This window comes from Suncus etruscus, chromosome X, assembly GCF_024139225.1.
Source record: "Suncus etruscus isolate mSunEtr1 chromosome X, mSunEtr1.pri.cur, whole genome shotgun sequence".
NCBI lineage: Eukaryota > Metazoa > Chordata > Mammalia > Eulipotyphla > Soricidae > Suncus > Suncus etruscus.
This window is the reverse complement of record NC_064868.1, coordinates 119,254,365-119,266,963: the sequence shown is the minus strand read 5'-3', so window position 1 is coordinate 119,266,963 and position 12,599 is coordinate 119,254,365. Positions and strand designations below refer to the sequence as shown.

The following is a 12,599-nucleotide window of genomic DNA, read 5'->3' as shown; positions in this document are numbered from 1 at the left end:
GCTACTGAACTATATCCCTGGCTCTAGGTTAATCTGGCATGATTGGCTTCCTATATCTGCTTACTGGCTCTTAATGAATATCTTTCCCCACACCTAGGAATCTTTTAATGTATTTTTAAAATTGTATTTCCCTCACCCATTCTTTACTTCATTGTTGTTATCGTGACTGGTGATTACACAGAGTCCTGATTTTAGTGCTTGCACATTTTTGTTTGGGGGCCACCTGGAGATGCTCAGAGGTTACTCCTGGCTCTGTGCTCAGGAATTACTCCTGGTGATGCTGAGGGGACTATATGGGATGCCACAGATTGAACCTGAGTCACTATGTGCAAGGCAAACAACCTACCCACTGTCCTATTTCTTTGGCCCCAAAGCACTGTGATGCTCACCAGGGTTTGCACCCAGTGCTTTATACTCCTTAGTGGCAGTATTTGCACATGTGATCGCCAGAATGAGCTCCCTAGCACACATGTTAAGGACGTGGTTTGCTGTGTTCATGATGGCCATGGTGCTCATTCATACCTGGCTATCATGTAGCCAGTAATCAGTGTCTGTGCCAAGCTATCACAGACAGCAGAGCTGCCAGCACAACTGCCAGTCATGCCTGGTGTATGTGGGATGGGGTTAATTAAAACCCTTGACCAGAAGCCTTCACTGTATTCTTCAGCTCTCCATCGAGGAATGTTTAGCCTTTTAACCAACCAACCTAAGAATCTTGCTGGGAATTTATATCAAGCATTGTGTTTAGTTTACGGCAACTATATACAACCTAATGTTGTTGACTAACAGAGTCTTTTTTGTACTGTTTCATGCTATTTATCTGTATTCACAGTTAAAGATTGAGCTCTGTAAACTCCCAGATCTAATTTGTCTGGGACCAGAAAATTGAACTAATTTAGGTTAGCTAGGTACTTTTATCTCCTTAAATGCTTTGGAATTCAATTTTCTATTTCTACAATTTGTTTTCCCTCTCTGCTTTGACTATCAGTAATCTTAATTGGAAAAAATAATTGAGGTGGTCTTTTACATTATTCTGTTTATCCACATAGCAGCAAATTTGTGCCTTCTTTCTGTTGTTCTAAATGTAAATTAACTCTGTCTATGCTGTTCTTAAAAATTCTAGAGTATTCTGAATACCATCATTTCTGATTATGCTCTTCAAGAGTTTTTTTTTCTTTTTTTTTTCAGTTTTTCTTGGATATATTCTAGTTCCATCCCTCCAGTTTTTTCTGTGTCTTTTCATTTAAAATATTTCTTATGCCATATCATCTTGGTGATATAATCAATACCATTCACATCAGGAGAAATCTTATGGGATGAACAACTTGATTTCTTGTTTGGTTTTTAAGACTGCTTTTAGGGCAGCAAAATTGAGAAGAAGGTAGAGAGACTTCCTATATACCTTCTCCCTGCTCATACAAAGATCCCCTGCCAGAGTGGCACATTTGTTACACTTGGTGAGCCCAAACTGACACATCTGCCCAAATTTATAGTTTACCTTATGATTCAATATTGCTGTCTTAAATTCTTGAGTTTTGCAGAATATTTTTATTGTCTCTTCAGAATGACCAACCTATTTCCTCATCAAAGAAATAAATGAGATTTTACAGCAAGATATACTAATTTCAACACATGAGCCTTTCTTGTTTTTGTTTTGTTCTGTTTTTGAGCCACACTTGGGGGTGTTGAGGGGCTACTCCTGGCTCTGCTCAGTGGTACTATGGGGACTCATTGACGTTTTTTCATTTTTAAAATTACTTAAAGCACTGTGATTTACAAAATTGTTCATAGTTGACTTTTATTTGAAAATATTTGAAAATTTTGTTTGAAATAAACCAGTTTTGAAAAAAAGGTTGAGACAGTCATTGGGAATTGTATGATATAAGTTGAATTTGATAACAGTGTTTTGATTTGTTTTAGAGTTAGATAGGTTTTATGATTTGTTTTATGTGCTGAGAATTTAACCCTGTGTGCTGGAGATTAAACCAGGGGGATTAAACTCACTCATTTAATGCAAGGCATGCATTAAATCACAAACCTAGGGCCAGACAAAAAGAATAAGGTTAAGGCATACTGTGTGCATACAGCTAGTGACCCATACTCAATATATAGTACAGCAGGGTTTCCCAAGCACTGCTCAGAGCAATCTATTCCCCATGGTTGAATTGGGACTAGTTTCCAGCACCTGCCAGATGTGATTCAACTCTTCCTCTCAAAAAGACCCCCAATAAAAGTATATATCCTTTACATATTCTTTACTTCGTGGTTGTGATTTAAAGAGAAATCTTTTTTAGTTACATACTGAAATTTTTATACATATGAATTTGCTTCTAAATAATCTCACAAGGAAATATAAAGGAGTATTGAAATTGTCAGTACCAAATATGGTCAACATGTATGAGTTTATAATATTATTTTCCGAATTTATAATATATTGGAGATAGCTATAATTGAAAGTTTGGATCATTCAGTGCCGGAGATCAAACTCGGGTCATCAAAGCTTACACTTAACTCATGTAGCTATTCGAGCCCAATTTTTTTTCTTTTTTGGTTTATTTGTCTAATAGTTAAAGTACGCTTTATCCACTCATCAGTTGATAGACATTTTAAAGTTGTTTCCAGTTCTTAGTTATTATAAATAGTCATGAATTAAATACAGGGGTAGGTATATCTCTTCTAATTAGATTCCCCAAATATTTTTATTTCACATAATTTGTTACTGGCAGATTGTTATAATTCTCAGATTTATCGATATGTTGTCCTTTATATCTCTAACCCTTAGGCTTCCCAGGAAAATTTGTGTTGGTACCTCTAGATCAGGGGTCTCAAACTCGCGGCCCACGGGCTGTTTGTGGCCCTCCGTACAACATTTTGTGACCCTGCCCTAGAGGAATCTTTTTTGTTTTATTTTGTTTTAGTTGTTTGGGTCACACTCCCCAATGTTCAAGGCTTACTACTGACTGCACTCAAGGGTCACCCCAACTTTGCCTCTTGCGACCCCCAGGAATATTGAGTTTGACACTCCTGCCTAGATTATCAAAACTTTAAAGAACCCCCACACTTTCACTTGATTAGCTCCCTACCCACATGAAACTCTGATAGGGGCATTAAAATTATAGGGATAAATTTAGATGTTTCATAGATTATAAATTCTAGTCTTAACTATGCCCTTAATTTCTTTAATGATTCATGAATGACACGTATATTTGTAAAAATAGATGACCAATTTTCATCGTAGAATTGATCCATATTCCCTGTTGAAATCCTTTTTTAAATTTTTTAAAAATATAATTTTTTTATTTAGGGGCAGAGAGATAGCACAGTGGGAGGGCATTTGCCTTGCACACAGCTGATTCAGGATGGACGGTGGTTCAAATTCCGGCATCCCATATGGTCCCCTGTGCCTGCCAGAAGCGATTTCTGAGTGCAGAGCCAGAAGTAACCCCTGAGCGCCGCTGGGTGTGACCCAAAACACAAACCACCAACAAACAAAAAAAATTTTTTATTTAAGTACCATGGTTACAAGGTAGTTCATAATACAGCTTTTTTTCCCTCACAGATAAAATTGTTCATGATTGAGTTACAGTCATACAATGTAGAACAACTTTCCACACTACATATTTCCCACTACCAATGTCCCCAGTTTCCGTCTCACCCTGCTGATACCCTCTCCCTTTGCTGTTTCTAGGGAATACATTTTTCTGTCTCTTTCTTTCTCTCTCTCTTCCTTTTTTTCCCTTTTAGACACTTTGGCACATTTCCCACCACCAATGTCCCCCCTGTTTACCTGTCAGCTATCCTCCCCCGCCTCCTGTGGTGCAGGCAGATATTTTACTTCTCTCTCATATTTTGATACTATGATTTGCACCATTGCTAATTAAAGGGTACCATGCATATCCCTTTATCTCCCTTCAGCACCCAGTTCTTGTCCAGAATGATCAGTTCCAACTGTCATTGTCATCGTGGACCATACTCTAACTGAATTCACTACTCTTTGTGACAAGCTTCCTACCATGGACTGGTCTTCCTGATTCTCATTTCTGTTGTCTGTTATTACCATATTATTTTTCTTATACCCCCACAAATGAATGAGATTATTCTGTGTATCTTCTTCTCCCCCATTTCATTTAGCACAATAATCTCCATATCCATACATGTGTGAGCAAATTTCATGACCTCATTTTTCCAAAGGGCTGAATTATATTCTGTTACATATAGATGTAACACAGTTTTTTTAGCTAGTCATCTGTTTTTGGACACTTGGTTTTTTCCTAGATTATGGCTATTGAAAATAGTGCTGTGGTGAATGTAGAAATGCAGAGGAATTCTTTGATTCTGGAGGCCAGCTCTTGCCAGGTATGGGGTTTGGGGAAGCCCCATGCTGGAGGCCTTCTCCCTAGTCTGGGGAGTGTTGGGAGGCTTGGCAGGCCCCCAGCCATCCCCTTCTTTTTCCTCTGGACTCCAGGCCCTCCCTGGGTGCCGGTTCAGATGGCCAGAAGTGGGTTCAGGTGGATTCTTAGGGGTCCTCAGGCTTCCTTCCTCCCTCTGTACTCCAGGGGGGAGGTGCATGAGGAGGAGGGCGGGCAAATATCTGGCTTCCGGTTCCCCTTTGATTCTGGAGGCCAGCTCTTCCCAGGTATGGGATTTGGGGAGTCCCCATGCCGGTGGCCTTCTCCCTAGCTTGGGGAGTGCTGGAATGCTTGGCAGGCCCCCATCTGTCCCTCTCTTTTTCCCCTGACTCCAGGCCTTCCCTGGGCACCAGTCCAGATGGGCTCTATAGGGGTCATCAGGCTTTCCCCCTACCTCTCCCTACACTAATGGGAATGTGCTTTGGGAGGAGGGCGGGTCGTTCTAGCACTGGTTTATGTTGGGACTGTCACTGGAAATTTTTTCTCCTTAGTCTCCTATTGACAGTATTGTATGCATATAGTTTATATATGCATAATATCCAACTTGTATTGTGACCTTGATACTGCCCTACAAAGCTCATATCTAATCTTTTACTGCCTCAGTCCCAACCCTTATTTCCCCCCATCTTCCCATGTAGGTGCAGCTCATGACATGAAGCTCAACACATAGAGTGATGAGTGCAGTTAGAGAAATAACTACACTGAAAACTATCATAACAATGTGAATTAATGAGGGAAATAGAAAGCCTGAGTACAGGTGTGGGTGGGGTGGGAGGAGGGAGATCTGGGAAATTGGTGGTGGGAATCTTGTACTGGTGAGAGGGGTGTTCTTTACATGTCTGTTATCATACAACTACAATCATATATGTAATCACGGTGTTTAAATAAAGATAATTAAAAAGAAAGAAATGCAGAGGGATTTTCTGCATGGTGCCTTGGATTCCTAGAGTATATCCCTAGGAGTGTTATTGCTAGATCATATGGAAGCTCAGTTTCTAGTTTTTTTGAGGAATGTCTGTACTGCTTTCCAAAAAGGCTGGACCAAACTACATTCCCACCATCAGGGAATGAGAGTCACTTTCTCCTTGCATCCATGCCAACACTGTTTGTTCTTGTTCTTTGTGATGTGTGCCAGTCTCTGTGATATGAGATGATATTTAATTGTTGTTTTTATATGCATCTCCCTGATGATTAGTGATGTGGAACATTTTTTCATGTACCTTTTGGCCATCTGTATTTATTTGGGGGAAATGTCTGTTCATTTCTTGTCCCATTTTTAGATGTGGTTAGATGGTTTTCCTTCTTGTTAAGTTATGTCAGTGTCTTGTATATCTTAGATATTAACAACCCCTTATCTGATGCTTATTGGGTGCATAGTTTCTCCTATTTTGTGAATAGTCTTTGGATCCTAGTCATTTCTTCCTTTGATATGTAGAAGCTTTTCAGTTTAATGTAGTACCATTTTTTTTATCTTTGCTTCACCTTGCTTGGACAGTGGTATTTCACTTTTGAAGATGCCTTTAGCTTCAATGCCCTTAATTTTAGTATAAGCTTTAATGGTACAAATTATGATATCTATGTGATTCACTACCTCACTTACAGTGCCTAGCAACATATTGGTATATTACTAAATGCACTGATTAACCTTTTTGGTTTTTTGAGTCACATCTAGTAACCAGGACTTCTGGTTTTGTGCTCAGGAATCACTCCTGGTTGTGCATGGTAGACCATATACAGTGCAGAGTTAAACTGGGGTTTGCTGCATGCAAAGTAAGCACCGTAGCCCCTGTACTATCTCTCTGATGCCTAATTTAACCTTTAGGGGCCACATATTTACACATATGTGAGATGAGATATTGGCATGATCCTTAACTTTATTTCAAATATGAAAATATATTCTTCAGGGATAGGGAAATAACTCAAGGGTCCAGGAGTACATACCTTGCATGCACAAGAACTCAAGTTCAATTCCCAGCAACCCATGAACTCCAAGCACCCCTTAGATGGCTCCAGTGGCGCTTACCACCAATGGATATGAGTAGCAGTGCATTGTCAATCTCTACATTGAACTGTCTAGCCTAGTAACCTAGTATCATCACGTCTCTCCCAGGGTGCCTGGGCTCTGTTTTGAGGAGTCTACCCCAAATATTTCTTACTCATTTTTTAAGAATTTTTGTAGACCACAGAGACTGGCACATATCACAAAGAACAAGAACAACCAGTGCTGGCGCTGATGTAGGGAGAAAGGGACTCTCATTCACTGCTTGTGTGAATGTCCACTGGTTCGGCCTTTTTGGAAAACAATATGGATATTCCTCATAAAAGTAGAAATTGAGCTTCTATATTATCCAGCAATACCACTCCTAGAACTATACTGTAGGAGCCCAAAAACACAATGCATAAAAGCCCTCAGAACGCCCATGTTCATTACAGCACTATTCACAATAGCCAGAATCTGGAAACAACCCAAGTGCCTGCGAACAAATGCATGGATAAAGGAACTGTTACATCTACACAATAGAATATACATAGCTATTAGGAAAAATGAAGTCATGAAATATGCTTATACATGGATGGATATAAAATATTAAGCTGAGTGTAATAAATCAGATACATATAGAATGATTATACTCATTTGTGGAATATAAAATATAAGATAATAAATATGGTAATAGTATCCAAAGACAGTAGAGACAAGGGCCAGGAGGACGAGTCCATGGTAGGAAGCTTGCCACAAATAGTGGGAGAGTGCAGTTAGGGCAAAGAAGGGATCACTATAACAATGATAGTTGAAATGTTCTCACTGGTCAATAACTGGATGCTGAAAGGGGATAAAGTGGCTGGCATGGTACCCCTTCAACATTATTGCAAAGCACAATGTCTTAAAGGGAAAAAAAGGAAGGGAGGAAGAGAGAGAAAGAGAAGAAGAAAAATGTCTCTCACAGTGGCAGGCAGGAGAGAGGATGAGAGAGAAACTGGAGACTTTGGTGGCAGGAAATGTGTACTAGTGAAGGACCTTGTACATTGTATGACTGAAATTCAATCATGAAGAAGTTTGCAGTTGTGAAAAATATCCAACTGTGTGTTATATACAAACTTGTAACCATGATATTTAAATAGTCACATTTTTTTAAAAATTGTAGAACTTTGAAAAGAAATGCTGTAAATTTCATTAACTCTAGGTAATATCAACTGGTAATGTGCTCACTTCTAAAACCTATGACAGAAAACAGAGTTCTGTTGCATCAAAAACTCTTAAACACATCCTGCTGCTGTATTTAAGAGAAACAAGTGTTTCCTGTTAGATTGGTCTTTATTCAAAATAAATACTGTTTTTGGCATTGTATTAGACAGGTTTCAAGTTCCAAAGTGGAGTTATCTAAGAGGATTAATAAAATGTGTTGCTGACATTTACACTATTTCTTAAACAATATTGATCGTATTATTATTTTGTCAGAGTTCATAAAAGATCTGACTTTTTGCTTTCTATGGAAACTTGTGGGGCAACTGTAGGTATATTTTCATATTGTTGTAAGATCAAAATCCCAGTGACTGGTAGCATACATTTCAGTCATTAACTTTATTAACATTTTGCTTCAACTATCTAAAGGTTATCAGTGTTTCAAATCCGAGTTTACAAAACAAAAACAACTGTTCTATCCTGCAGAATTGACAGAGCAACATTTTGAAGCCCTACTCAAAATAAGGAATCTTAAAGGGCTGACACTGAAATGCATTGATACTGAATTGAAAACTACACTGGGTACAAAAGAAAAACATAACTAAACTGCTAAAAGGGATTGAAGAAAGCAAGCCACACATTATCTTGCATTCAAATATGAGCGTAGTATAAACTTAACATAATGAATACATGAAAATAACCTTTTCCTTTGTCATGTGTGCCAGCCAAGGACCAAGTCTAGGACCTTTATTATGCAGGCAAAGCATTCATCTAATATTGAGCTCTGAAAATAACTTTCTTATAGAAATTGGGGTCTGTATTAAAAATTGCTCATGTACTAATTGAAAATTACTTTTATATTCATATCCTAAATGGGGCCCTTAAATTAGTTTTACTATTCGAACTGCAGTATATGTGGAGTTTTTAAAATTAGAATGTAAATACATTTTTTTTTAATTTGGAAGCTGTTTCAGAAATTGCTTGTTCATGTTTTGTATGCTGTAGCCCCAGATTTAACCCTTTCATTCTGGCTTCCCAGGCATCTCAGATTATGGCCATAAAAGAGAAGGAAAGAGAAGTATTTTTTTTACTTACTTATTAAATAATAGTGCCACTGATAAGCATTGTCTTCCGTTTCAGAAATGATGGCGCAAAATTAAAGATATACTGATTTTTAAGTAAATATTTTAGTTTTGGAATGATCTCAGTAGTGCCCAGGTTACTTCTGACTCAGCTCAGGATCACTCCTTGGTCCTTGCTCAGAGGACCATATGTGGTGCCAGGGATCAAACCTTGGTTGGCTACATGCAAGGCAAATGCTTGACACACTGTACTATCATACAGCCCCTATTTATTTATTTATTTTCAGTTTTGTTTCATGCCCAACAGTACTCATAGCTTATTCCTGCATCTGTGCTCAGGGATTACTTTTGGAGGGGCTTGTGAAATCATAGGGATGCCGTGAATCAAAGCCAGGTCAGCCAGTGCCTTACCCACTGTATTATATCTGCTGGCCCTTTCCTACCTTCTGCAAATATATTTATTTCTATAAATATTTTAGGATTTTTGTCTTTTGCTGTTAGGTAGTCAGGTACATTAGACATTTAAAAGATGATATTTATTTTTTTAAAAGATAATATTTAAAGGGGCCAGAGTGGTGGTGCAAGCAGTAGGGTGTTTGCCCTGCATGTGCTAACCTAGATCGGACCTCAGTTCAATCCCCCAGCATCCCATATGGTCCCCCCAAGCCAGGAGCAATTTCTGAGGCATAGCCAGGAGTAACCCCTGAGTGTCACCAGGTGTGGCCCAAAAAGCAAACAAATAAAAGATATTTAAAAATAAAAGGGTATATTTTGTTCACCTGTATTAGTAGCAATTTTTAATATTTTAATTTAAACGGTTGTAGTTTACAAAGTTATTTATAGTTGTGTTTTATACCTACCAAGTTTCAGGACCAATCCCACCACCAGTGTCAACCTCCTTCCACCAATATTCCCAGAGTCCACCCCATGCCACCACCACACCCTCTTCTCCCCACCCCAGCCTGCCAGCATAATAGGCAGGATTTTAATTTTGGTTGTTAAAGTTTGGTTCTCATGATTCTGTTGTTGTTGACTCTGGCTTAGATATTTAGTTCTGTCCTTTCTTAACATCACTAGTGCACCTGAGACTCCTTGGCCCCTATCCACCACCCTTTCTTATTTGTCCTTCTCCTCCACCCAGTTTCTTTTTTTCTCCTCACTATGGGGCCTAAAGTGTTGTTGACAACCCCCAGTGTTGCTCAGGGGTTACTCCTGGCTCTGTGCTCTGAAAACACTCCTGGCAAGCACAGGGGACCATATAGAATGTTGGAGATTGAACCCGGGTCAGCCACATGCAAGGCAAACACCCTACCCACTGTGCTATCACTCCAGCCCCTGTTCCTAATATCTTTGATATGTACCTTCCTCACTGTAAGATGACATCTTATTGTCTGGTGTTGAATTTACTAATGATAAGTGACTATGAGCAATTTTTCATGTGTCTATTGGCCATCTGTTGATCGTCCTCAGAGAAGTATCTATTCATTTATTTTCCTCATTTTTAATAGTTTTAGATTTTGGGGCATTTAATTTTGTAAGTACTTCATATAGCCTAGATATCAACCTTTTATCTGATGTGTTGAGTGCAGTTTGTTTTCTCCCATTCAGCTGTATTTTAGTTTTAGTCTGTGTTTCTTTTGCCATACAGAAACTTTTTAGTTTGATACAGTCTCGTTTGTTCAGATTTGATTCTATAGCCCTTGCCATTGGCATACTATTATTGAAGACTCCATTTAAATCTAAGTCTTTGAGTGTTCTTCCAATGTTTTACTCTGTACTTTATGGATTCAGGTCTGATCTCAAGGTCTTTGATCCACTCTGAATTAACTTTTGTGTAAGGTGAGATATGGATTGATCTTTAATTTCTTACACATGGTTATCCAATTATCCCAGCACCATTTGTTGAAGAGGCTGTCTTTATTCCATTTCTTGTTCTCGACTCCTTTGTCAAAGATTAATTTACCATATACTTGGGGGTTGAATATTCCATTATGATCCACTGGTTTGAAAGTCTGTCTTCCAATATCATGCTGTTTTGATCACTATGGCTCTGTAGTACAGCTTCAAGTTAGGTAATGTGAATCCTCCCAATTCGTTGTTTTGCAGTATGGCTTTGGCTTATCGGGATCTTTTACAGTTCCACACAAATTAAGTCCTAAAGAATGTTGTCTGAATTTGGATAGGGATTGCCTTGAATCTATATAGTAATGAAGGTAAGATGGTCATTTTAATGTCCATGAGCATAAGTTTTTCCATTTCCTTAGGTCTTGTTCAATTTCTTCCTTACTTGTTTTGGAGTTTTCGTGGTATAGGTCTCTCACCTCTTGTACTAAATTGGTTCCTCGATACTTGATGGCTTTGGACACTATTCTAAATGGGATAGACTCCTTGATCTTCCTCTCCTGAGTCATTATTTGTGTGTTGAGTTTGTAGCCTGTCACTTCCTGTATTGGTTTACTGTTTCTAGGAGCTTTTTTGTAGCTTTTTAGAGTCTTCAGTGTATATTATCATGTCATCTGCAAATAGAAATTGTTTGAGTTCCTCTTTTCTAGTTTGGATCCCTTTGATTTCCTTCTTTTACCTGACTGCTGTTGCTAGGACTTCTAATATTAATTAAGAGTGGAGACAGTGGACATCATTTTTATCTTCTGTCTGATCTCTGTGGGAATGCTTTCAGTAATTCATCATTAAGAATAATAGTAGCTAATTTATTATTTAAGATTTGCTGCTAGGTTTTTTAATTGTGTCAAAGATTAACTTAAAGTGGGAATCATACCACCAGTTCTTAAATAGGTTTATTTGTTACTTAGATGTGCTATAGAATGGCACTTTGGGGAGGCACTCTGGGGACTTTCTATTGCTGGGAGACCTAACCCAGGGCTCTCATCTGTAAAGCTTAAGCTTCATTTAGTCCTTGGAGCCATCCTTGTGGCCTAACTTTAAGAAAAACTTGCGATTTCTTAAGTATCTTTTACTTGTGTGTAGTATTATAAAAATAATATTATAATTGCTATTATAATTGTATACTAATAAAGAAAATCCTAATAAAATTATTTTACATAGACATTTTCTGGGACAAATTTCTGGCCTTACCCATGTGAAAAGGAAGAATCTAATTTGTTCTCTTTAGTATCTACTGAAAAATTTGAAGAAATATTTAAAAAAATTTTGTGTGTAATTTGCTTTACTGTTGAACCACATTCATGGCCCCTGAAATATTTTTCTTTCTTTCTTTCTTTTTGGTTTTGGGGCCACAGCTGGTGATGCTTGGATTACTTCTGGGTGTGTGCTCAGAAATAGCTTCTGACTTGTGGGACCATATGGGATGCTGGAGATGGAACCGAGGTCCGTCCTGGGCAACAGTGTGCAAGGCAAATACCCTACCACTGTGCTATTGCTCCAGCCCCTGACATATTTTTCTTTTTTTCTAGTTAACTAGACATATCAAAGCATTACTGGATATTTATAGATCTGTGTGAACTGGTGAGGTTAGTTCATATTTTCTATGGCATACATTCAATTTAAGGAAAATCTGTTGTAAGTTGTATATAATTACATACATCATTACTTGCAAACTAACAAGGTTCTTAAATTTTCCTAATATTAAATCTCCTTTTTATTACCCCCAGACCTTCTTTTATTACAGTCAACAATTTCATTCTTCTCTTAATAAAGTAAATTGACAAAAACTTAAGTTAAATTTAGCTATTATATGAACTAGTTGGTCAGTTGACATACAGATACACATTCATTCCAAATGCTTCTAAAATATTTAACAAGATAAATTTATGTTTTATTTAAAGTAGGCATATGACATCTCAGGTATATGATAATTTCTTTTTTTAATAATATTTATTGAGACCCATGTGAATTACAAGTCTCTCACACTTATATTTAAGGTACAATATATGATTATTTCTGTATGTA

General features: G+C 37.9%; 1 protein-coding gene across 1 annotated transcript in view; it reads left to right on the top strand.

Moving 5' to 3' along the window:
- Positions 1-451: 451 nt before the first annotated feature.
- The window catches only part of WDR44 (WD repeat domain 44), a 74,712-nt gene continuing 62,564 nt past the window's right edge, over positions 452-12,599 (top strand). Inside the window, exon 1 of the mRNA XM_049767020.1 lies at positions 452-540. Within this exon, the coding sequence (XP_049622977.1) occupies positions 452-540 (89 nt within the window). The remainder of the gene's footprint in view (positions 541-12,599) is intronic.